General features: G+C 49.9%; 2 protein-coding genes across 3 annotated transcripts in view; one reads left to right on the forward strand and one right to left on the reverse strand.

The window, feature by feature from the left end:
- pdk2a (pyruvate dehydrogenase kinase 2a) overlaps nucleotides 1–22963 on the forward strand; it is a 195083-nt gene that overhangs the window by 18406 nt on the left and 153714 nt on the right. The window lies entirely within an intron of this gene.
- osbpl7 (oxysterol binding protein-like 7) lies at nucleotides 1175–20861 on the reverse strand. Of its 2 annotated transcripts, none has more exons than XM_088623049.1 (22): nucleotides 20728–20861; nucleotides 14086–14282; nucleotides 13178–13318; nucleotides 12757–12810; nucleotides 12525–12638; nucleotides 11584–11760; nucleotides 11133–11262; nucleotides 10587–10702; nucleotides 10196–10282; nucleotides 9810–9939; nucleotides 9190–9323; nucleotides 7094–7180; nucleotides 6804–6990; nucleotides 6207–6493; nucleotides 5438–5575; nucleotides 5024–5087; nucleotides 4819–4897; nucleotides 4447–4591; nucleotides 3915–4059; nucleotides 3400–3526; nucleotides 3112–3234; nucleotides 1175–2472 (listed from the first exon to the last, which is right to left on the reverse strand). In XM_088623049.1, exons 2-22 carry the CDS (start codon nucleotides 14173–14175, stop codon nucleotides 2364–2366), a joined length of 2664 nt encoding a protein of 887 aa, XP_088479175.1. In that variant the 5' UTR covers nucleotides 14176–14282; nucleotides 20728–20861; the 3' UTR covers nucleotides 1175–2363. The 2 variants fall into 2 exon arrangements, with proteins under 2 accessions (XP_088479175.1, XP_088479176.1); XM_088623050.1 differs by lacking the exon at nucleotides 20728–20861 and adding an exon at nucleotides 15358–15517.

The raw sequence follows: 22963 nt of genomic DNA on the forward strand, positions 1-22963 counted from the left end.
TACACCACAGTTCAGGCCCAGGGATCCCCCCACCAGGGCTGGATTCTGGTGTCCGTTGTTCCTTTCACTCCGAAGTGTACACAAAGACAACGTCCATTCAATGATGTCAATTGACATGATGCACTTTAAACTCTTCTGTTTAAACCACATGATTGATGGAGCGAGTCCAGCGACCATCACTTCGATACTTCTAGTTTCTAGAACAGCCGCTGGCGAGCGTCCGATTATCGATCTGGAGCACCTAGAGTCAATCGCAAGCAAGTTGTGTCAGCTCATTTATTTTGTTAGTCACTAGTGTTACCCTCCTTTGTCCTGACTGGCCTTCCTAAAGTTTCTCCCATAAGCCAGTCCCACACTCCTGCAGAGGACCGGGGCTGAGGACGCCGGGCTGGAGCCTATAAAATGACACTCCTCACGCCAACCTCAGTCGCACAGCCCCTGGCCAAGGGCTGGCGTTGCCACTGGGACTGTGTGAATCGAGTGCGGCCAGATCCTGCTTTAACCTGAGGGAACCCCGTTAAGCGACAAATAGCAGGGCTCCAGCAGTCCCCCCGACACATCCAGGGACAGCTCAGTGTGGATGCAGATTTCCAGCAGGCCCACCTCCCAGCCACCTACTGGCAAGACTGGCATCACGAGAGCAGCACTCGCTCTATTTCAAGACCAGCCACTACAGGCTTTATACTGTGGAAATCAAGTGTTTTCCAGAAGGGCAGAGCTTAAGAAAACCAGAGGTGAAGTTCCCTTCCACTACAACTTGAATAAAATGAATTAAAGTTAAGTTTCTAAACTTTGACGTACTAAAACAAATCCAGAGCCGGAGAAAGAGCATGGGAAAAGGGTGCCCCCTGGTGAATTGGGAGAAAAGAGCACTGAACCCAAATTTGACAGGTAAAAAGGAGAGGATATTAATTTCCCTTGATGTGTGCATGAGAATGTTTTGGGACAAATGAAAGAAAAAAAATCAGCGCATTAAAACGATGAATGATCCGGGGTACACCTTTATTTGGGGACAAACCATACGTCCTAATAAAAAAATAAAATAAACAACAATTTATTTCAATAAGGTGAAAAAGTGATCTGTGTAGGGTTGAAAGTGCTGGTCTCCTCTAATTCGCACACAAATCTTAACATCGTCAAATGCCTAAACAAAACAAACGAAACGTGAGTGAGCTTGGGGTAAGTGTCATTTTTAATAGATTATCTGGTGCCCTCTTGTGGAATTCTGCTGTACACACATTCAAAAGTTAAACCACAGCGGACAAAGGAACTCAAAAACGTGTAGACGCTACAGATTTACACAGCAGCAGATAACTTTTCCAGACGATTGCATACCAGTCTAACTTCTCAGGTACCCTTAAACAAAAAGTCTACGCACACATCAAGAACTCAGATTAGCTGATCAGGGCATTTTCAAAACTAGGCCCTGTAGATAAGAAAACCACTGCTTCTATATGGAGAAACTCCCAACAGAACATATTGCAGTGGACCCTTCAGCTGTTCCAGAGGATAGGTTTTGGTCACAAAGATATTCTTAGACTTGTTTTCTACCACCTCCCAGCTGCGCAGTGTGGAGATTCCTTGGCGATAAACTTCGCCCTTGAAAAAGTACTCTACAGCTTAACTAGCACAGGGCATTCTTCTCAGCCCTGCTTTAGATAGGTCTTAGGAAACTAATATATTACATTCAGTCCTTCCTACAGCAAAATTAATACAGGTGTAAGATAACTAAAACATAAAAACACTCAAAAGGCGTTGCTACCAGTAATCTTAAAACGCTCCCTACGTAAAAACCCTACTAAAATTGCTTTTTAAAAGGTACAGACATGTCCAGTTTGTCTTATCAATGCACCATCATGGCTGGAATAGCTAGGGCAGTTGGCAGATGACTTGAGCCATGAGAAACGGGTCCCCCCACATCTCCCACACGCCCCAAATCCCGAGACCCCCTACTCTGCTCAAGATCGCCGAGTGGCGCGCCTGGCTCGGGCATCATGGGAATTTCTCCTTGTCCGATGTTGGCACCTGAGCAGCATCAGAAAGGCAGATGTTGGAGGGGAAAATCCGGGAAGATCCAAGAACCAAGAGGATCTTTCATTTCTCCCCCGGGAAAGGAGCGGGGAGGTAGGACAGGGTCGCACTCTTCCTGCTCCGAGGAGGTCCGGAGCTCTTCATCAGTGCAGCAGGAGAAAATCTGATTCCTTAACCCCTCCCCCCCCAAAAAAAAGACTATTTCTACACAAGGAAAGCCACATCCTTACAAATGTGATTCTTTTTTAAATATTCCTATAATACAAGGGTCTCTGCAGGGCCCTCAAGTGGTCCGGGGTTCAGTCTGGACCGCTCCCTGCCGGCAGCTTGTTTCACCACAGGTCCAGATTGTCCGTGTGCGCGAACCCAGGCTCCTGACGGATTTTCCAGTACGTTCCATTGCTTATCCAGACCTCCTTCCCGCTGCTGTCCACCGACTTCCTGCATGAAGGGAAAGAAGGCTTAAGAAGTTGTGGGACATCCCACAATCCCTCAGGGTTGAAGTGGGGCTGTTCCACACTGGCCTGGGGAGGAAGTCAGCCTGGAGTCCCAGGCCCCCATATTTGACATCTACATGAACTGACCAGAATTGGGCATTTTACATTCCACCTATATTCCCTGCATGGTTTAAAAAGCAATCATTTAAGCAAACGGACAGCTGCCTCCAGGAACAGTGTCTTTCCTCATTCCTACTCTGTTAAACCCCGTAATTCTAAACCTTGACATTTATTTCAAGATTGTGATCATTTTCCCTCCGCAGGGGAATATCCAGGACCAGAGGCTTTTCCTTAACCAACACAGAGGGCAACAGTCTTAAAACTGAAGGTGCCTCTGCAGTGGTGATCTACCCGTAACACGTTTAACCTCGTGCCAAGTCCCGAGTCACATGTGCATGGCCCCGGTCTCACTTCCTGTCTCCTGACCTATGGGATCAGACCTTGCACTTCGGTGATAGGAATTCTCTTCCGCTTGCAGAGGTGCAGCTGAACGGGACCGGCGGCGACCACAGAAGAACACGGACCCCATCCCAGACCCCTTTCAAGTTGGGAGGGTTGAGGGCGAAAGAAAATAAAGACTAACCTGAAGAAGCGCGGAATGTGAGCCTCTCCCCTCTTCTCCATCACCTTCCTCCGGTCCCTCTGCACCTGCTCCACCTGGTCCTTCTTCTTCTCGGCCTCGTCCACCTTGCCCTCTTCCAGCAGCCTGCGAGACGGACCGGCAACAGCATGAGAGAGCGACACGCATGCACACACGCCAGGGTTTGCTCTACTTGAAGGTGCAGACTGAACCCTCCTTCTTCCACTGTCTCATGCAGGCCCAAACAAACACAGATCGCCGTCCTGCCACCCACAGAGCATAGTCTCTCACCTCTGGTCAGGCCGAAAACGAGTGTCAGTAGGGGGCAGTAGTGGTCTAAGATCTGGGGTCAGCTCATTCAGCTCCCGGGCATACTGGGAAAAACCGTAACACTGGAAGTAGTCTGCAGGCACAGGGTCTGTTGGGTACAGAAGAATAAAAGGAATGGTGATCAGACATGCACCTGCCTCACCACATACAGGTGAAAAACTGAAGTGGGATGTTGCAGGATATGCAGCAGTATTGCACTGTGGTATCATATTTGAACACTGCTGCCTCTTACTTAAATGCAAGGCAAATGCAGTGACTGATCAAGCGCATATGTGCACCCTTCACATAGCAAAAAAAACGGTCTTCTGGTGTGCCTTGGGGTGTCATCATTCCATGGGAGATTTTACCTACTGGCTTACCAGCTGCTGGGAAATGTGCAACACGCTTACTATCAAACCAAATCAAATCTGAAAAGCAGATCTCCAGCCGGAACCGGGGGCGACGAGCCGAAGACGGCAGACGGACGCTACACTCACATGGCTTCCAGACGCACTGGGGCGTGGGCAGGGTGTCGCAGATGATGCCCTCGTGCCAGAGCCCGCCGAAGCGGTGGACGACGTTGCCAGCCGCGTCCAGGACGCTGCCCTGCACCTCGTTGATCTCGGGGCTCCAGTACCGCGACTGGTGGGGGGAAGGGAGGGAAGGAGGGACCAGTTCATACCAAATCCACTGCATTGCATTGACATGCTAGAAAACCCTGGCCTTACCCCTTTCCCTAAGGGAAACCAGCTTTAAAGAAGACCCGACAAATACTGCTGCACCTGCTGAAACCCGAAGAACTGCTACAACAGTCTTAACACCTGGGGTTGAATCCAACAAGCACAGATAACGATTTATCATTTAACATTCTTCGAGGAATTTATAACTCAGGTATTACAAATGGACCCTACTATATTAAAAGGATCCCCCCTCCACAATACAAAAAAGCAGCTGTACACTCCCCCTCCAGGCCCAAACGAAGCTCAAGCTGGGTCTTCTCCGCGGTGACCCTGCAGAGAGAGGCCTCACCTTGACGAAGGTGATCTTGCAGGTGCAGACGTCGCTCTGCGTGTTGCGGATGAGGATCTCCCCGTAGTGCTCCAGCCAGCGCTGCTGGCTCAGGATGTTGTGGATGCAGGTCGTCACCTTGTTCCACTCGTAATGGTCGCCATACCTGTGGGCAAGACGGACTCTGGTAACGCATGGAGGCTGGAATGAATTAAGCTCGAAACACGACTGGGGAAGCAAAGGCCACCCAACCCTAGCTTGTTGGGTAATCAGGATGCAATTGACCCCAGGGTTTTATGCAGCTGTTTTATGAAAGAAGTCGGGATATCGGCTTCAACCACAAGGCTTGTTCCGCCTGTGCTTGGTTTTAAAAGCACTTCACCACTCACTCACCTTGGGAGCGTCACGTTCACCATTCCCACAGGAATGACTTCCACCGATTTGCCCCAGAACTTGTTCTTCCATCGCTGATCTGCAGAGAGGCGGAGAGAAAGAGATGAGGTGCACTTAAAACGACCCTTCTTGGGAGTCTTGGCCCGTCCGGGGCCGAGTGGAACTCGGATTGAAGGTCAGACTGGGAGAAGGAGAGAATACGTACCCTGCCAGAAAGTGAAGTTCTCAGACTCGGCATGGCAGGCAGAGATGGGAGGATGGTGACTGACCTGGGGTGGACAAAAGACGGGAGGTGAGAGAAGGTCAAGGATCATCTCAGAAGAACAGACAGTGAGCCTGCAGGCCCCTGCTTTAGTGTTACGCACATCGAGGGACAGAAACAAGTGCGACTGCAATGAATCTAATACCTCAAATTCTACCCATCCCTGACTTCCACTGCTGAATCACTACAAGCTTGCTCCCTGAGCATCTACATCAGGCCCTGCACAAAGCAAGGTCAGGCAATCCCAGAGTCGCTATGGCTTACAGTTTCCTGCCCATCACAGGACGCGCCCGTCTTGGCAGCTCATATTAACAGGAACCCCCGTTTTGACCGGGACAGTGGGAGCCGGCACCATACCTGCTCGCTGACGTAGCGGAAGCCCTTGTCATCACGGACGCACTCGTACGTCTCGCCCAGGACGGGGTTGAAGGGCTTGTAGCGGTTGCGGTGGCGACCGAAGAAATAGGCCGAGATGGCGAAGGCCGCAACGTACACCTGCGAACGAGACGGACAGTGCTCAGAGATAATTACAAAAAGGGAACATCACCACATTTCTCTAAACTCTTACTAGGACAGACCTGCTGGGAGTGGTCTGGAAACAAAGAACAACCCTGCAACGTAAGGCGATAACTGCCGCAATAGGCATTCTCAAACCAGGTGGTTGTGTGGGGCTGGAAAGGCTTATTGCTCGGTCTTCCGAATGCAGAGGTACTGCAGCATGCGCTTGTTCACCTCAATGCAGTGGAAACCCCAGAGCACCAGTGCTCGACTAGGACGCCTCAGTACTATTTGCACCCGCCCTCAGATAGAAACCTCATGGACGTATTTGGTCCATCAGTCACGTGGCAAGATGGTCATTACCTCCATCAGGCAGCGGAGTTTCTCAAGTACAGAAGAAAGGCTCTAGTCGAGTTTGAGCTCTGACCCACAGGACAGTTTCACAGCAATTGTGCAAGAACTCAAAGGAGGGAAGGGGTCTACACCACTGTGTCAGATTATCCCACTTTTTCTTAAGAGTGTGGGATAGGCTTTTTGTAGACGCTGTATAGAGCCACACGGGTGACCAGAAAGCTGGGGTCCCCCACCCTCTCCCCAGCAGAGCGCTTCTGGAAAAAGGGACACTTGCCATCCTCTCATAGGGGTCGTCGGTGCGGTTGGCCGTGTCCAGCAGCTCGCTGTACTCCAGCTCCTCGCACAGCCGCTGGAGGAAGCACAGCGGCTCGTTCAGCACCACCGGCATGGACACCCGCGACAGGTCCTTCCCGATGTTGTTGTACAGGATGTTCCACAGGCCCACATGGCTGTTGCTGGGACAGGGAGCGGGCAAGGAGGTACGGCGGCCGGCGACTTTGGCGGCAAACTTGGTGGCCACAACGCTGGCGCCGGAGAGGCTGGCTCTGTAGTTCCGAGTGACTGCAGAGAGAAGAGCCGAAGACTTTAGAGACGAGAAGCCCCTTCCCCACCAGCCTAGCGATCTTGCTTGGTGCTGGAGCCAGAGATGGGGAGCATGCAGTGGATGACTCCAAATCTACTTCACTGCTCAAGGGCTCGGACGATGACCAAGCACCTCAGAGGCTGTGGGATCAGCTCGCTGGCCAAGCTCCCGTCAACACTAACGGGAACTGAGCCGAGATGAGCTCATAGCAAAGTGAAGAGAAGCAAGTGTGCTTTGGGAACCAGCTCCCGCCTCAGTCTCTCAGCCCAGTTCCCGTCGGGGACGTACTGTGGCCTTCCTCGGGATCCGAGTTGCTGGTGGTGACGTCGCTCAGGCAGGAGTCGTCCGAGGCCTCGTTCTCCGAGGAGCTGCCGCACACGACGACGTCGCTGGCGTCAAAGTACTCGGCGCAGGACTCGGAGATGGAGGGCGTGCTGGCGACGGACATCCTCTGACCCACCACGGACGGGGGCGGCTGGGAAGAGATCAGAGGGCATGAAGAGACCAGTCGGATGAAGAGGAAAAAGAAGGGGGACGGAGAAATGGAATAGGGAAGAGCAGGATCGCGGGAGACGCACCTGGTTCACGGTCCGGAAAGACTCCTCTGTGGAATCGGAGGACAGGGACAGGGAGTGGACTCGGGTCAGGCGAGACTGCATCTCCAGCTGGGGAGAGAGAGTGGCAGGAGAAGTCAGCCATTTTCGGCGACGCTGTGACGCGTGTACTACCCCAATGCAGGAAGCAGGAACTCTAGTGATGGACGGAAATGGGCATGTAAGCCCACCGCCAAGCATCCCAGAACACCAGAGAAAATGGTCCATTTATCCAGAAGGTGTTTTTATCCCAAGTGACTTGCTCTCAAACCCCTTTATACAAAAGGAAATCTCACTGGAGCAAGCCGAGTGTGCAGTTCCTTTGAGTAAGGTCCTATGGTACTATTCCTCACCCTTGAGTCACAAGACCAGAGCCCTAACTGCTACTCCATGGTGAGCCTATTATCTTTACTGCTGCCTCTTCTATCCTAATTTGGTTGTGAATGGGAGAGCAAAAGAGTGAAGTACTCCTACTAAGGAGATTTAGAAAACTAACATTAAATATGAAGTATTCAAAGCCCCTTCTGGTTTTATGCTAATCTTCCCTTCATGACTGAACAAAATAAATCTAATTATATAGAAATATACAATTGTGAATAGCATGACAAGCTCCAGGGCAGCCCAAAGAATCTTGACTAAAGCTTTGGCAGGTTGTCTAAGTAGGTAGGGTCTAGTTCCAAAATACACTGACCATTATTTTAAGTCTGGAATTCGGACGCAAAGAAAATTCCAGAAAACATGGAAATTTCTACTCTGGTTCATCAATGAAATGTACGACCTTAACAGGAAGCTACACTCATGGGACATAGAACAAGCCACCCTGAGTGGCGAATCCTGACAGTTACTGCACCCTGGGTACGTTCCCAGGATTGTCGCTGAACTGCCTCAACCCGTCTCTCTTCGCGGCAATCAAGAGACAGGGTGACAGCCAGAGACGGAGAGGTGCGACTCTACCAGAGCTCTCATTCGTCACTGAAACCCCTCGTTTCTTTTATCGGCTTTAAGAAACAATTATGGGCTTTTATCACGCTGTGAGCCTTTTCAGGACCGTGGTCCCCCCAAAAAGAGCCTACATTCAAACCCAACACCTTGTAATCCCCCAAAGGCTGCTAGGGTGAGACCAGGCTCGTCCGTGCATTCAGGACTGAAAAGGGGAGAATCTCTTTACTACAGGTGAAGATTTTCCAGGGCTTCTTGGGAAAGCAGCTCGAGATGGTCATTGGACCCCCCCTGCACTCAAGCAAACGGGATCACACCATTAAGGCACAGACCACTATGATTAAGGAAAGCTTCTAACCTATGGTAGCGCATATCATAAACGGCTAACTGCAATGCCTCGGAACTCAGTGCACCTCTGCACTCCCGTGTTTCCCCCCCCCCCACTACTACATTTACTAGGGCCGGAGAGGTGGCTCTGTGGCTCAGGATCTACGCCTGTGGCTGGAAGGTTGCCGGTTCAAATCCCGCAGCCAGCAGAGGAATCCTACTCCGTTGGGCCCCTGAGCAAGGCCCTTAACCCCAACTGCTCCAGGGGTGCTGTACAATGGCTGAGCCAGCACTCTGACCCCCAGCTTCTCTCCCTGTCTGTGTGTCTCATGGAGAGCAAGCTGGGGTCTGCGAAAAGAAATTCCTAATGCAAAAAATTGGATAGGGCTAATCAAGTGATGTTGTGTTATGTTATTGTTCTCTACAACATATATTGTTCTGGTCATTACCATTAAATATATACCATTTTGTAATGTACTGTCTACTTTGTGTGGTATTGTCTGCTGTACTGTGCATGTCCTGAGAGATTGGCGTGAATAAGATCTCCAATGTACATATGGCAATAAACTCCTCTACCCCTGGATCATTTGTCAACTGACTGAATTCCACCCACTCCGTCATAACCCCCTTTCTCACAGTAACAACTGCCAGGGCATAGCTACTGCACCCCTCTTCATGCTCTTGCCTCCCCACAGCCTGGCATGTTACAGTGCAGTGCCCTGTGAAATTTGCCCTTTGCCTTGAATCGCGAGTCACAGGGACTCCAGGGGCCCGATAAAAACACAGTGGGTAAAACACTCAGGCACGCCTCTCACCTCGGACAGCGTGGTGCACAGCGTGGCCAGCTGGGCAGAGGTGGACTGGTGGAGATCCGGGCCGGTCCAGGCCTGTTGCAGCCTCTCGCGCTCCACGCTCAACATCCCAAAAATGTTCTTCAGGGAGGCGTGGACTGGAGGACAGAGAGAGAGGGTCACTGACGCCCCCTTCGTCCACCTCCGGGGCGGAAACTGAAGGCACTTTTAAACTTTGCAGGTCGTAAAACAAAAAAAAAGTAGGACAGAATTTGCAGTAAGGGCCTGGAGAGCAGTGGCTCTCGGATCTCTTCGCAAATACAAACCAGCAGCTTTTATAAGAGTTAACATATAGATAAATAAGAAAAAGGGTAGATTACACCAACTGTGCAAACTGCACAGAAGACACTAAAAGGAGAGCTGATCCCTCCTTGAGGTCACTGAAGACCTGCTGGCACCCAGGCAGTGTCCTGGTAGACAACTTATCAATCGTATGGATACCTCGACCACAGCTAAGATGGACTAATCCTCTACAGCCTGATCTCAGTGACACAGCCAGTCACGTTCAGCGTGGGGCCCAAATAGAGCACCCAGCTCTCAACCCACATGGTCCAGTGGGCATCGGCCGGCCTTGATCCCCTTACCTCGATAGGAGAGGGCACAGACCTCCCGCTGGAGCTTGGTGCTCTGGGGGTAGGGAAGAGAGGCAGGGGCCTGGGAGCGGACGAAGTCTGGAATGCTGGGCACCGAGGCATTGAGGCGGTCACTGGGATACTGTGGGAAAGGAAAGAGCAGAGAGTGAGGGACCACAGTACAACCCCCAACAGAGCAGCACGTTCCAAGCCCTGTACAGAGAGAAAAAGAGATGGAACGCCGTGCGTTACTCTTTTTATAGAGAGGTTTCTGAGCTCGTCTGTCAGGTCATCAATACCTGAATCTTGACGAGACGTCTCTGGGCAAATGTGACCTATTCCCCAGGACTCTGTGGAAGCAGCTGAAGAAGAACCACACGCCTTACTGTGTCTCTCACCATGTTCAGGGCTTCCACTCTGGAAAGGCTTCGGGAATTTCCCAAGATCTTGGTGGATTTTTTCCTGACCTTCTCCAGCGTGTTGTACTGTTAAGGAATAAAACAGAGGGTCAGTCTCAAGAATGGCACCATCTCGTTTGAAATCCGTCAGCCCTTCTTGCCCATTTTGTAGGCAGGAGCTAACTGATCCAAGGATCTCATCCGGCCGTTCCCTGAAAGAAGCCAGGGAAACTGGCTCAACAACAGGACAGTTTGTTCCACACTCCCTCGGGAATTAAGGAACGCTCAAATAAATCTGGGATGTTTAACACTATATGCAGCTGATGAAAACCCACTCCCATATTATTTGAGATGCGCGACTATTCTATTGCAACTCCCCCCTGGAGCTCACCTGGCTGCCAGCTGTGCGGTGATTGTTTTCAAAGATGGGCTGGGACTGTGGCAGGGACTCCAGCTTCTGGATCAGCTGGCTCAGCTGTGCAAGGTCCGCCTGACACTGGGCCAGCTCTGAGGACAAAACGCCAGAATTTAGAGCCAGACTGGCAATTTGTTGTTGTTTTTTTTTTTTAACGGAGGTGCAGTCTGCCCAGCAACAGCCTGGGCTTTGAGGAGAACCCAGGACCAAACCACTCATCATTCAGGAAGACGGGCCCGGGATCAGGTTACAAGCCTCATGCAATAGAAGACATGTGCATATGAAATCAAGTCAAAGCCCGAGACTAAACAGCTTTTCATTCCTTTGCACACACACACGTCAGGATGAACAATAAGGGTTTGATTTTGCCATCGGCTCCAAAAGCCCAGGAAATGAATGGATCAGGAAAACCATCACTGACTGCTTGGTCACCGTGTGACCCGGTCTACAACATGGACATCCCTGTAGTCTCAGGTGGTTTTAGCTTTGGATTAAACAGGCATGAATCAACCCATACCATACCTTGAGAGCAGCATTCAGGGTCCTGGGCCTGCTGCAGCCAGGTGCTGACCTTCAAGTCCACGCCAGGGGGCACAGAATTCACCCCCTGCTGGATCCGTGCCGCGTGGGCCTGGTACTGAGGGTGGAGTGGCTGCAGAAGAGAGGACCAGACATTGTCGGCATTCTTTCACCAGGCTCGATTTGTAACAAGGGCTTCCAGCTCACTTTAAACTTTAAATTTTTATTTAAAAATAAAAAAAACAAGAACAGGTCAGACGAGGGATAATCTGAAGAAATGGAGGAAGAGAACCGTCTCCTCACCTCAACAACTTTAATAACTCTACACTATTTTTGGTACCAATCTTGCCTGGACTAGAACCAAGTCTGTATTGCATGAAACCTGACTGTCTAGCACTAGAATGTAGCGTGTGGTCCAAGAGGCAGGCCGGTCTGTGCCCCCTGATAGACTCACCCTGCCTGGGACACTTCCATTGCTCTGTGCCAGGCTAGCCATGCTGGGCAGGGGTGCGTTGCCGTTCGAGAGCGCGGCGAGGACGTCCGCGTGGAGACGCACCGCCTCGTTCTTCTTGAAGACACGGTGCGCACACAGCTTGGTCACCCAGATGTAGAAGACCTCGGGCCTCTTGGCCTGGTGGGGAGGGGAGAGCAAGCCGGTTGGTAGCATGTGGCAGCCAGTGTTTTTGGTTTGTCTAGCAAGTCTCCTCTCTTGGCAGGAGATTGCCCAAGGATACCCACTCTCACCGAAAATCAGAGTCTTTCCAAGTTATAATACAGGCACTAGATGCAGAGAGAGAGCTGCAGTACAAAAAAAAACCCAAGAGGCACAAAATGGAACCAAATTGCCAGTCTGGCCTGCATCATGCAGGGCCTGACGCAGACGAGTGACATCCACACCAGGTGGGTTTGTATACCATGACTGGCAGGGCGAGTCAAGTCTCAGACTCAATTCCTCCACAATCCAAAAGATTCTCCTCTGCCAATCTAGTTATTGATCTCTGTAGCCAACGTGGGATGGGAGGGGTGTTGTTAGGTTTATCATACTCACAGACCCCTTCAGTCTACACCCAGTAAGGATGCAAAGTGTGCCAGAGATGGTACAGAGGGTTACAGAGCTCGCAGTGTGACCGAAACCGGTTGTACCTGCTGAGGAATCTTGCCCATCGGGCCCCAAATGACTATTAATAGAACAGAGGCTCAGAGTGACTGGCGCATTCTTCCCACCTCTGCGCCCGTTCCGCTGACAAAAACCCTCGGCCTTGGAATGCAGAAGCCACCGACCAGGAAGTTTTGGCACATATGAGAAAGGAAGATTTCCCCAAGAAGGGTAAGCAAACGGGACAGGAACTAGAATGAAAAAAAATAGAAGTCCCAGGAGGGAAACCGAGGAGGTACCTTCATGTGATACAAGCTGTATCCTGCGTCCAGATCAATGCGTTTGGACTTCTTGTTGATGGACATGACTGCCAGACTGACATCGATAGAACCATGGATCTTGCCCTTTATAATCTAGGAAGGGGGACGGAGGGTGTCTTTAATGTTCCATGGTAGTAATAACGCAACGTATTAGAGAGCAGGCCAACCAGTCGCCCTATAGACCCCACAGAACGGGCACCAGGGTACTTACATCTTGCTCGGACTTGGCGTATTTCAGAATCCCTCTATCCAGAACAAAGTACCTCTGAAAGAAGCAACACTGAGCATTAGAAACTGCATCATTGTGGCAATGTTGTGCTGCATTTAAACATGACTTTAGTGAAGATGAATGTCACCGTCTCCAGGTTATTGGTCGTGAGGGAAAGCCGAGATGTGCTATTTCCTGCGTAACCCCCCCTGCATTAAGAGGAGATCTGTTGGCTAGTGCACCAGCTGCTGGTGGAGACTGGAGTAGTGACATTAAGGCGTCTTCATGGCCTAACAGTCAAGGAGACAGATTCTCAACAGAAAAGCTAGAGCTTCGACTATGCGAGTGTTCGATACCGTGGTAAGAAACCGGCAGGTTCTCGGAAACGCGACTCATCGCCGAGAACACGCAGTGCGGTGCCCACCTTGTGCCAGCCGTTCAGGGGCCACTTCCTCTTCTTCATCAGGTACCCCTCATAATTGCCAGGCTGCGCCACGTCCCGCACCGTCCTCACCCCGCTGTCCTCGTTGTGGATGTCCTCCATCACCTCCCAGTCCCTGGAGTTCTGCACGCGAGCGCAGGACAAGACAGTCGATAACCCAGGTGAAGGACACTGCCCCCTCATCTTTCCGCGCCACGAGTCCAGCAGAAAAACACCCGTTTTAAAGGAAACTGCAGAAATGATTTTCCCTGTTGGAAAAGCCTACTGTATATCCTGTGTTAGCTACAGCAGTGGAGCCTCTTGACCTGAGAAAGTGCTCTTGGTTCACTTCTCTGGCCGTGCAATGGGACAGCTGGGCTGGAAACACAACGGTTAATTCCGCAATGGGCAGACCAAGCATGCGCGCCCATGCGCTCAGGCCAAAGGTCAAGAGCTCAGGCCCCAAGCCTCCTCTAGCCTGTCCAGGAGCGGTGCGGCTCATCTCTTCCTCACCTCCGTCACCAGCTCAGTCTTTATTTTGACCCGTGCTCGACTGTCTGCTCCGTTAGCACTCTGGCGGCACATGGGTACAGGACACGACACTTGCACATTGGAAGAGGGGAAAGTCTGGTTTATATCATTGGCTGCAGCACCTGCTCACCCTGTAATGCTAAAATCTCCACTTGCTGCACAGATTCTGTGCCAAGAAGCCTTTTGCAATGCTAGAGCCAGGCCTGCAACACCAACATCCTCCTACGAGCACGAATTGGATCCCAGGATGCACAGATCTCGGGTAAACTTATCTTCCCATACTGGCACACACACCACTAGAGCAAGCGATGCACTTAAAACGGCAAACCGGGAGCGAGGCATGCAGGATCCTGAGATCCTGAGAGTGCCCAGGCTCTCACCTGCCGGGTGTGCCTGGAGGAGGCCGTGCTGCTGCTGCGGGAGTGCCCAGGCTTGTGCCAGGCTGAGGGGGACTTTTCCAGGGAATTCATCGCCGACCGTCTGTCCACCCGTCTGCAGAGGAGTCAAATCGCACAGAAGATGCCACACCACGCTTCTGCTATCGCAGCTTTAGCATTGCAGTGAAACAGCCAGGTTACTGCAGAAAACAAAACAAAATCACTTAGCACTATTAAATCAGAAACATCTATTACAACATTCAAATTATAGTAGAGGAGCAGGGACAGCAGTGGGCTTCAGGTAGCACCACACACTCCGGATATGGACAGAAGGCCTTTTCCGAGCTGGGATTGTGCAAGAGGAGGTCCTGCAAGACATGCATTCCTGCTCGACCCGTGGATCAAATGCACCCAGAGCAGCCTGGTCCGGTTCCCAGCACATCTCAAGGCCCGCTGCAATACCAGGCTAAGCTGAAGCATGGCAGCATGGAACTAAAGTCTGCAGTTTCCGAGAGCTCTTCCTCTGTCAAGGCTGATCGGCGCTCTGCTTTCCCGTCACATTTGCTGTGGGTGACTGATCCCTCCCCTCCAACAGCATCTCAACTCATCACTCTAGTTCCAAAACCCCCAGTCAGTTAGCAAGGGCTTTTAGCCAAGGCACTTTACAATGGTTGAGAAGGGACAAATGACACCTTCAAGAAATGCAGCTACATGACTGCACGCAGATCCTTGCTTTTAAGTCCCCAAGGATAGAGCACGAGGAGATTTGCCTGATGTGGCTGCTGGTCAAGGACTAAGCCCTTGAAGAAAGTCAAGGGACATCCACTGCAACTGCCCAGCCCCAGCAGGGAGAGAGGACACAGGGCAAAAAAAAATTCTTGAGGATTCCCCATTTAGATACAACAAGCATGCCAAATTACAAAAATAAAAAAAGAGCACACTGGGATAGATTCATTCACCATGCACGTAAACAGTAAAACTATTTTCCTCCATGTGATCAAGACCTTTTAGCATTCACTTTGCAAACAGTTGACCCAATACTCCTTGCTCTTACTCTGCAACAGTGACCAAGGCAGTTATCAAAGATATTTTCAATCATCCACAGTCCACAATTGTCTATTGTGGGTTATTTCCCAATCCCCATTTATTCCAGAGACAGAGAAGCCCGTCACACTGTAATAAGGAAGACAAGTGACGGATGAACAAGTCCGATCTTAAAAACCACACCAAGTGGATTCATTACGCCTTCAACTTCCATTCTCGCATCCCACTCACCCTTTCAACAACTAGTCCATGTTGGCGGAGGGCCAGCCAGACCCCCGTGTGTAACAAACACTATACCCAGACCCGACGAGTGGCTGGCGAGGACCAGATTCTCCCGGCAGGTGCTCCTCTCTGCTACGTCTCTCAGGCGTCTGCCTGGGCTCTAGCAAAACCTCTGTCCTAAAGAGGCAGCTGGGAGGAATGCAAAACAGGGCTGTGGAATGAGGAAGGGTGGAGAGGCCTCCTGTGCTATTGCAACACAGCACCTGTGACACATGGGGAGGGCATTTCACCCTCGCGTAATGTGATGACCTGGGAGCTGTCATGTCAGATCGCGAGCTCCCCCTGTTCATCTGCATACGTGACCTCCATGCTATACAGCCAACCAGCTGAAGTGGACTCTGGTCCTGGAGAAGCACGAGGCTGCACGCACCTTGGCTCAGTTTGTAAACACCAGGAGCAGTTTAATTTCCACCGCTGAAGCAGGCGATGTGCTGACTGAGGAAGAGGTGTAGAAACCATAGGAGATGAAAACACAAGCAACATTCTGTAGCTCTCGATTGACCACAGGTGGCCTTACCTGACCGATCACAGTTTTCTCAAACTGATCACTCGTTCAGGTCTATATGAACCGATTCAAAGCTGATGCAAAAGACCTGGACTGCGATAAAAGGGTTTAATTAGCAGCTTCTAAAAAAATGCCATTACTGAACAAGTTAAAATACCGTAGACATTCAAATCTGGTTATCCATGACTGAAAACGAAAAGCTGTAGCTTTTGATTGTACCATTAGGTACAAATGATGTGGTGAGTGGTTTTTATATTAAATCGGTCACACTTTCTAGTAGAAGTGAAGTTGCCTTGAAGGCTTTGGTTTCAAGCCAGGATATAAGATATAATAATAGACATTTTTCAGTATATGTTGCTTGATGTCATCCCAAAGCAGGACTCAAAAACTACAGCAGACTATTCCATACCTTAATCTACAGCTTATAACTGAACAAAACAGATGCGCTCATTGTTGCTGAAGACATGCAGCTCCATTACTCATACCAGTGATACAGTCCGTAACCGGCATTGCACAAGGACCAGTGCAGGAGGTCCCTTTTGCTACACACTAATCCCTTTGAAGCAAAGCAGTTTCAAGAGGCACCCTTCAGAAAGCACTTTGCTCGAACAGTTCAAGATCATGGGAAATGGCAATGATAAGACAAAACTGGCCAAAGCACAAACTAGATTGTGCAGCCAGTAGGAAAATGAACTGACAGATGACAGTCTGCTGCTTTAATAGAAATTACAAACTGTAAGTAATTGTACAACAAGCTACTGATCAGTCAACAGTCAGTCTTGCCCTGGCTGGGTGGCCTCTGGAACTGCAGTTTCAGGGCTTAGTCATTGCGTCGCATTTCTTGTCCAGCTGGATCATCAACATTGCTGGCACTCAGCGCCTGTCTCCTACTTAAATGACTTCCAGAATGTTCTGCACAGGCACCCTCCCTTCCCCCCTAAACACAACCACAAATCACCTTTCTCGCTAAAATATGCTGCCGTGGAAAAGGTGCAGAAAGCATCTCACGACAGGCTGCCTCTCCTGATGCTTCAGGAATCTCTGAGCTCTATCTAAAGATGAAAAGCTCTTCACAGGACGGGAACACCAACTCTAAGGAGGTTTCTCCACTTGGAGGAAAACTGCTACTGTGACATATTTCAAAAGTATCTTCAGGTCCTATTTTTTTTTGAGCAACGCATTTTTTTTTTTAGATCACAGCCCTCAGGTCCAGATACTACTCTTTGCACGACACTGCAGAAGCGCATCTAGCCATCAAAGGCTGAACACTTCCAAGGGAGGGCCACAGCATGCGCTTATTCTCTCCATCTGAAAAGCTCAACCTGAGGTGCAGAAGAGCAGTTGTACCAACACCACCCTTGGAGAACAGAAAAGAAAGAAAAGGGGGTGCATCTTGGATATTTTTCCCCACCCCCATTACACCACTAGCATTGCAACACTAGCAAACTAACACTTCTGGTATTAGGCTCTGATTACATAGGATTATATCCTGTATCAGATTCTGTTATTTCAGACTGCAGCAGCAGTCCTGTTCTGCTGCCCAGGACAGGGACAAAAACTTTTCTAGAAAAAACAAGAAATGGGAAGGCTTTCAGTATTCACTGATAGAGCATTCTTCCAGTTTTATAAATCTGGAGAAAAGCAGAGATAACGATGAGGGACATTTAAAAGGAAACTTGAAGGATTCCGAGATTTCACCACACAACAAAAACACCTTAGTTCCCTCGCACTGATACCAAAACATCCTCCCCGAGCAGAGAACTCCCAGACAGGTTCGGCCAGTTTGAGAGAGATGTAGCCTGGCAGAGGAGAAGGGCTCCAAGCTGTCCGTCTTTGCCGACGTGCCACGCCGGCGTCGTCACGTCCCTGGATCACAAGCAGCTCTTCACCAGCACCACAGCAGGCGCACGCGACGAGGACAACTGCACTGAACCACCTGCAGGCCCTCTCAGCAACCGGCCTGCTACTCCATCAGAAGGCACCCCAAGCAGACAGGCAGAGGTAACCCAAAAAAAACCCATTAAGAAGGCAAACGTGCAAATATTCAATTACCCACTGTGTATTCAGAACCAGCCTCAATCTTTAAACTAGAGAAAAACACGTAGCCATTGAAAGCCTTTGCCCTATTTTGAGACCAAGTATAGGCCACTTCGCTGTCATACTGGACAGAGGACACAGGTCAAGCTTCAGCACTGCAGCAGAGATGCCCTGGGGAATCCGTCAAAAACCCCAACACCGCCCTCAGGTCTGCACAACAGCTCGCCCAGCAACACATGAAGGGTGAACTCAAAGGCAGAATCAGACACATCCAACTTGATAGAGTGGGTTACTTGGAGAGATCAAACCACTGACTACAACAGGGATATAGCTTGCTATGGTGCATGAGTGCTTCAACTTAGAGGGTGTCAGGCATGAGCATGTATTAACCATTAACTGCATTTAATTGAATTTGGACGAATCAAACTCCCCCCACCTCCCAATTACCAGCTGTGCCACTCAATGTGCCAACAAAACTCTCAAACCAGGAACCCTCAGACTTCATCTACAGAGTCCTCTCCCCCCCCACAAAAAAAAACACTTCATCCCAAGCCTATACACTTAAAAACGAACACTTCCACATCGATAGCACTGGATGTGGCAACCAGCTGTTCTGACAACATACACACACCTACAGGCCATTTCAGATTGGGGAGGGGGGGGGGGGGGGGGGTTATCCTCACCCCCCCCAAACCCCAGCCACATCAAACTGCTCCTCTCAGACCCCACACCTCAGCCAGAGTCCTGGACTGGCATTCAATAACAACCCACCTCCGTCTGAGCGGAGAAGCTGTTGAACCCGTTCGAGGGCTCCATCGACAAGGCCCCTGCGCCACATACGCCACAGGCCAGGCAGCAGGGCTGGGCGTGGGGGGGGCTGGTGAAACCTAGTGTTTCTCCAGGCTCTTCCCGGCGCAGGACAATGGCAGGACTTTGGCGATTTGGGATTTTCTACAAGGGGAAGCAGCCCAGCCCTGGTCAGGGAGCAGGAGGATCCGGCGTGGTCGTTTCGCATTCCAGCCCATGGGCTCGACTCTAGCCAGCGCCGGAGCCCGGGAAAACCCGAAACGGACCGCAGCGCTGCGTCATGCCAGTCCGAGCTGCAACCCTGCAGGAGTGAAGGTCTGATCTCTCGCAGGAGCAGAGCTGGATCTCGCCGACTGCAGTTCACCTCCTTATCGAACAGTATCTCAGTCACAGCAGCCTGACTGTTTTTGGGCGTGTGATAAAAACGGAATCTAGATTGAGGCAGCACCTGAGGGTTAAAAGGATTTGTGTGGGGGGGGGGGGGGGGGGGGGGATGAGGGTTTTATAATTCTTATTCGTCCCGTTTTAAGAGTCTGCTGCCGCCTAGAGGCCATGTCGGTCACTGCTGTTTCAACTGCAGGTGCCGCTGCAGGGGGTGGTCGCGGTTGTTCAGTACCGGCATGTCCCCGGCGAGTACCTGCACCGACAGCGGGATACACCCGAGTGCTCGGACCGCTTGGTTGAGGTTTCCCGTTTGTTTGGTCGTGCAGAGAAAAAACAAATTACGAGCGATTCAACCAGTCAATTCCAAATGAGCATCCAGAACACAGTCTAAAGAGTTAAAACGTAGAAAGGTGAATATAAGTCATTTATCGTTAGCATGTTGGGTTTTTCCCCACACAGACAGGGAAAAGTTTAATTCTCATGAAAACCTTATACTGGCCGGATTTGCGCAAGCAAATTGGTCCTTAATTGGACGTAGGCCGCACTACACCTCCACCTGACCCACGGTTAACTCGAAACAGGAGACCGCAAACATTTCAGTGGGGACGCGTCGCTTAACGGCCTAAATACAGTATATTCAACTTCAAGAGCCGTGGTTAACGTACTCCATACTTTACAATCCGACACCCTGGCTTTCTTCTAGAAACAGCTGGAAGAGAACCTTGGGTCGCTAAGCGACAAACTACCTGACAGTGCGGATGGACCAAACTTTTTATTTGCTTTAAAAAGACACGCGTCCTTATCCCACAAGAGCAAGCCGTTCTGGAAAAATTGGAAATCACGCCTTGTGTATCTTACAGAGTAGCCTGGAGGGTGAACCACACCGTGTTGCGATTAGTTCCTACAACACGCGATGATCCGCAGTCAAATACTTGCAGGCAGTGATGTGCGTCGCACTGATTGGTACTTAAAACTGCTGAACTCGAAGGTTTGGGTGTAAAAAAAAATACACCTGAATAATCGTACTCTGAGAGCGTGATAAAGCTAGTTTCCCCAAGAACTCTTAGAGTCTCCCCAATCTAGGATTTCATGCAAAGTCGACCAAATACGAACAATATGACTTTGTCCACGGAAAATGCTTTGTAATTCATTTCCAAACGGCGGGATGTGCGATAAATTGGAATTACAACAAAATATCATTTGAAATTAGAGTAAGTATTAAAAATGTTACAAAGGTCAAAAACGAATCCAGGTGTTACCAACTAACAATGGACCAGCTACCCACCTGTTAACGGACTTCAAATTAATTGACATAATTGAAGAAAAATAACCCAAATCTAATAGAAGAAAACTGGTCTCCCTCACCCACCGCGCACTAAACAAGAAGAAATAAGTGGGGTAAAAACAGTCTTTCGTTTGGTACACAAGCAGCCGAATATCCCAGAAGGAATATTCATTAGTTCTATCGACATCTTTTTAGTTTAACTACATTGTTCATGGGGAACACATACAGAGAGAAGATATTTCAGCTTATAAACAAGTCAAAGTGCTCAGCGGCTCACATTAAAACATCCCGAGATTCTTACCTGAGGTCCGGGCAACGCGACCTTTCTCAAAGGACTATCTGTTTGATTGAGGTTTTCTGAACCGAAATTCTCCTTTTCTGCCCCATTTGACGAGTTTCGGGCTGACGTCACACACCTGGCGGAGGGGGTGTGTGTGGGAGGGGCCTCGACATGACTTACCCGCCGAGACCCAGCCCCGCCCCCGAAGAGATGGAGCGCGCACTCGCGGGAAATTACGACACAATGTAAAAACAAGGGTTTTTAATGGACATTGGGAAAGGAACGTTCGAGATAATTACAGAACAGGAAGGTCCCGGAAGCCAATTAACCTTCTGGTATAGTGAGAGAAGCGGGTCTTTTTTTCAGCATGGAATAAACCTATTACTTGTTCCTTTGCAACCTTCTGGTATGTCTTTGGAGAGGGACAAGAAACTGGAGCACCTGGAGGATCCCAGGAACTAAACCCAGGGCTCCGTGAGGCAGCAGTTCTGACCACTGCAGCACTGAGGAACCCACTACTGGTTTTTAATTCCAGATTCCTGGGTCTCGCCTACAACAGGGCCCAGGGCATTAAGACCCTCTTGTAAAATGTGTCCTGTGCTCAGTCCTAAATGCACTGCTGTCCTTTAGTTTGCTTTGCACTGCATGATCCTGTGCATGCAATGGATCCTGAAGAAATCAGTCGGATCGCCTTTGTCAGAACCTCCAGCTACTTCCAATTCTTTGTAATGCTCTCCGGCTTTTCAGTCCCTTTTCCAGGTGTTCACATGATTGCACCTCTCCAGGCCTGTGGGGCCCATACTCGAGGAAGCGTGTGGAATTACTGTTTCACACCGACAAGCTAAAAGAATGGAACCCTTCCAGTCTTGCACTTCGAAGGAACGCGGCAAAACTATTCAGAATCCTCAAAGGTCCACCAGGCAGATGTCTTCAGAATGAACAGGGAAACACAAAATAGGGGACACAAGCAGGAACAACACCGACAGTGCATTTAAAACTGCTAACAGCAGGCACCTCTTTACACCAAGATGTGTGGGGGGCTGGAACAAGCTGCCCAGCCTTCTTCGAGCATAAACAAACTCCTGCTGACCAGACTGGATGAGCCACATTTATCACTTTGCATCTTAAACTTTATCACATAAACTTTATTGTAAACTTTATCACGTTATAATTCGATATGAATAAACCAGGCAACTTTTAAACTATTAACAGTGCATTTTTCCCAAATGTTTATGCTGCATTTTATTACAAAAAAAATATTGTTGCAATCCATAGCTACACCAGCACTCGAAATACCTTTCGTTTTCTCGGTGTCCATGAACTGGTGTAATGGTAAGCGGTCAGTGTAGTAAAACTGAGCACTGGCTACAGCAGGGCTCACTGCCCCCGGTCACCTTGAATTAGACAGGCTCGTGTGCGTGTGGCGCAGGGTGGGGCACGGCAGGCACCTGCTGGACTGGGCAGAGGTGATCGCACACACAAAGGGAGACCTGCTTATTCAAACCGGCCCCATTCATTCGAAAGGAGCCCATTTGCAAAGCTATTGTCCTTCTTGTTGTCAGCTTTTGACTTGATCGGTTTTGGGAGGGGGGGACATTAAGTGTGGAGGTTTTAACCTGGGGACTCTTTTTTCAGCTTTTTTAAAGCCCAGTGGCTGTGGGACAACGTCACCTTCGCCACGTCTGGAGGGAACAAGCAGGGTGAACTGGTACTGACACAAACTCACTCACGTTTGGCTTATGGGGGAAGATACAGGTCCAGCATCAAATGCAGAAACACAACGCACAAAAGAAATTGTGTAGCTGAATTCCAGAGGACACTAGGTGACACTATGTGGAAGTGCGCTTAGAACTGAGAAGTTTTATACAGAGAGTTGTGGGAGTGTGGAACAAGCCACGCAGCTATGTGGTTGAAGCTGATCCTTTTGCCTTCTTCCAAAAAGCAGGTGGATGAGATTCTGGGGTCAATTATCTATTTTACTACCAAACAGGCCAGCTGTGCAGAATGGCTCCCACTTGTTGATAACCTCTCTCATGTTCTCATTTCCTTTCAAGCAAAACTCAAGCGGCGCAGAACTCCGATATTTCTAACAGAACTGCAGGAGCTGCTGGTTTAGAAACGGGGTCAGCGCCGGTCCCCAGTGGATGCATGGGTCTCTGCTCAGTATTCCTCCACTCATGTTAAACACTGAATCATCGCATGAAAAGGCACAATCAAATCTGAGCCCCTACATCAGGAGCTATTTGCCTACGATCAG

Source organism: Lepisosteus platostomus, chromosome 28, assembly GCF_059453375.1.
Source record: "Lepisosteus platostomus isolate fLepPlt1 chromosome 28, fLepPlt1.hap1, whole genome shotgun sequence".
In the NCBI taxonomy this organism is placed as follows: Eukaryota; Metazoa; Chordata; class Actinopteri; order Semionotiformes; family Lepisosteidae; genus Lepisosteus; species Lepisosteus platostomus.

Bases quoted from the DNA above. Each gene is read 5' to 3' on its own strand.
- osbpl7 (XM_088623049.1), bottom strand. From the start codon at position 14,175: ATGAATTCCCTGGAAAAGTCCCCCTCAGCCTGGCACAAGCCTGGGCAC. The intron at 9,940-10,195 runs GTGAGAGACACA...CCTTTCCCACAG, and splicing joins GAGTGGAAGCCCTGAACATG to TATCCCAGTGACCGCCTCAA. The intron at 5,576-6,206 runs GCAAGTGTCCCT...TCTCGTTCGCAG, and splicing joins ACGACCCCTATGAGAGGATG to GTGTACGTTGCGGCCTTCGC.